General features: G+C 46.9%; 1 protein-coding gene across 1 annotated transcript; it reads right to left on the bottom strand.

Moving 5' to 3' along the window:
• LOC142625249 (uncharacterized) lies at positions 1–1,372 on the bottom strand. Its single transcript, XM_075798937.1, has 2 exons — positions 392–1,372; positions 1–342 (listed from the first exon to the last, which is right to left on the bottom strand). The coding sequence occupies exons 1-2, from the start codon at positions 1,370–1,372 to the stop codon at positions 1–3; spliced, it is 1,323 nt and encodes a 440-aa protein (XP_075655052.1).
• Between the last annotated feature and the right edge of the window lie 234 nt (positions 1,373–1,606).

Here is a 1,606-nt window from a genome sequence, read left to right as displayed (position 1 = left end):
TTATTTTAAGGACTTGAATGATCCTTCTGCGAACGGCCCTCCTGCAATCGTCTTTATCTCCTCGATCACATCCTGTGGTGGTTGGAACGGACGATCCCCACTCCTGGATGAGGATTCGTGCTGGTGCTTATTACCGTCTCTGAACCTGCGGGACTCTCCCTTCTTCACATACTTCTGCAATTTCCCTTTTTGTATCAACTCCTCTATTTGCTCTTTTAGGTCCCGGCAATCTTCCGTATAGTGGCCATGGTCCTTGTGGAACCGGCAGTATTTGTTCTTGTCACGCACGTTGGGAGATGAATGTAATGGCCTTGGCCACTTGAGGACATGCTCATCCTTAATCTGCGTTAAAAATCTTATCAACAGGCATAACCAAAGGAGTGAATTTTACCGTTCGTAGAGTTCTTTCGTCTTTCCTTTTATCTCCGTCACTACCTCGACGACCTGAACGTTCCCTCTTTTGTCCCTTACGTTCGTCCTCCTTCCTTCCCTCTTTTCCTGGCTTTCCTTCGTCCACTATGGCGGCTAATGCATCTTTTGCGTTTATGTACTTTTGAGCCTTTAGGAGCATTTCTGCCATCGTCTTAGGTGGATTCTTTGCCAGCGAAACCACAAACTCTCTAGACTTCAGCCTTGCTTTAAAGGTAGTTAGTTGTACTTTGTTGTCAGCGTCGTCCACTTCCAGGGTTTCTCGGGTAAAGCGTTTCACGTATGATCGCAAGGTTTCTTTCTCCCCTTGTTTAATAGTGAGTAGGTGGTTCGTTGGTCTCTTAGGACGCTGCCCTCCGACGAAATGACGCAAAAAGGTGCTACTTAACTGTTCGAAGTTATCAATGGATGAGGTTGATAGTTTTGTGAACCACTCTCTTGCAGCTCCCTTAAGCGTGGTAGGGAAGGTACGACACATTATTTCATCAGGGGGCTGTTGGAGGCCCAATGTCGTCTTGAAGGTATTAAGGTGATCCTGGGGGTCCTGGGGGTCCTTAAGCCCGTCAAAAGGCTCAAGCTGAGGTAATCGAAACTTCGCCGGCACTGGTCGTTCCAAGACTGCCACAGTGAAAGGAGAATCTGTTGCCCTGACCATCCTATCTAGGCTCCGATCGGTCTTCTCCTTAATAGCATTTTTCAGTTCGTCCATCTCCTTCCTCATTTCTTGAAGAAGATCAGAATTTTGTTCGTCTGGAGTAGTGGTCCTTTGTTGGTTGCTTCTCTCATGGCTGTCTCCTTCATCCTCTTGGACAGCTTTGGACCGATTCTCCTCCTGCTGAAGCCGTTGTCTCATCTCCTGATTCTGTCTAGTGAGCTCTTCAACAGTGGCCGCAAGAGCTTGGACTTGTTGGGCTAAGGCCACTGAATCCTGGTTGGACTCCATCTGAATATTGAAGTTGGTATAAACTACGCTTTCGATTGTAGCTATAATGCTCCTATTGATAACGCCTTGTGCCCCCTTTTAATGTGGTCTTTAATGGACGTCCAACGGTCTGTACAGCTGTCTTTGTAACCGTTCGAGATGTTATCTCCTTATTGAATGGCTAGATATCTTCATCACTAGTGCGGGTGTTTGGTTGGTTCGTCACAGGGGATGACTTCGTCTTTGTTAACATCG

The sequence above is a fragment of the Castanea sativa genome, chromosome 2 (assembly GCF_040712315.1).
Source record: "Castanea sativa cultivar Marrone di Chiusa Pesio chromosome 2, ASM4071231v1".
NCBI lineage: Eukaryota > Viridiplantae > Streptophyta > Magnoliopsida > Fagales > Fagaceae > Castanea > Castanea sativa.
Note: the sequence above shows the minus strand (reverse complement) of the source record. Positions and strands in the feature narration are given on the sequence as shown.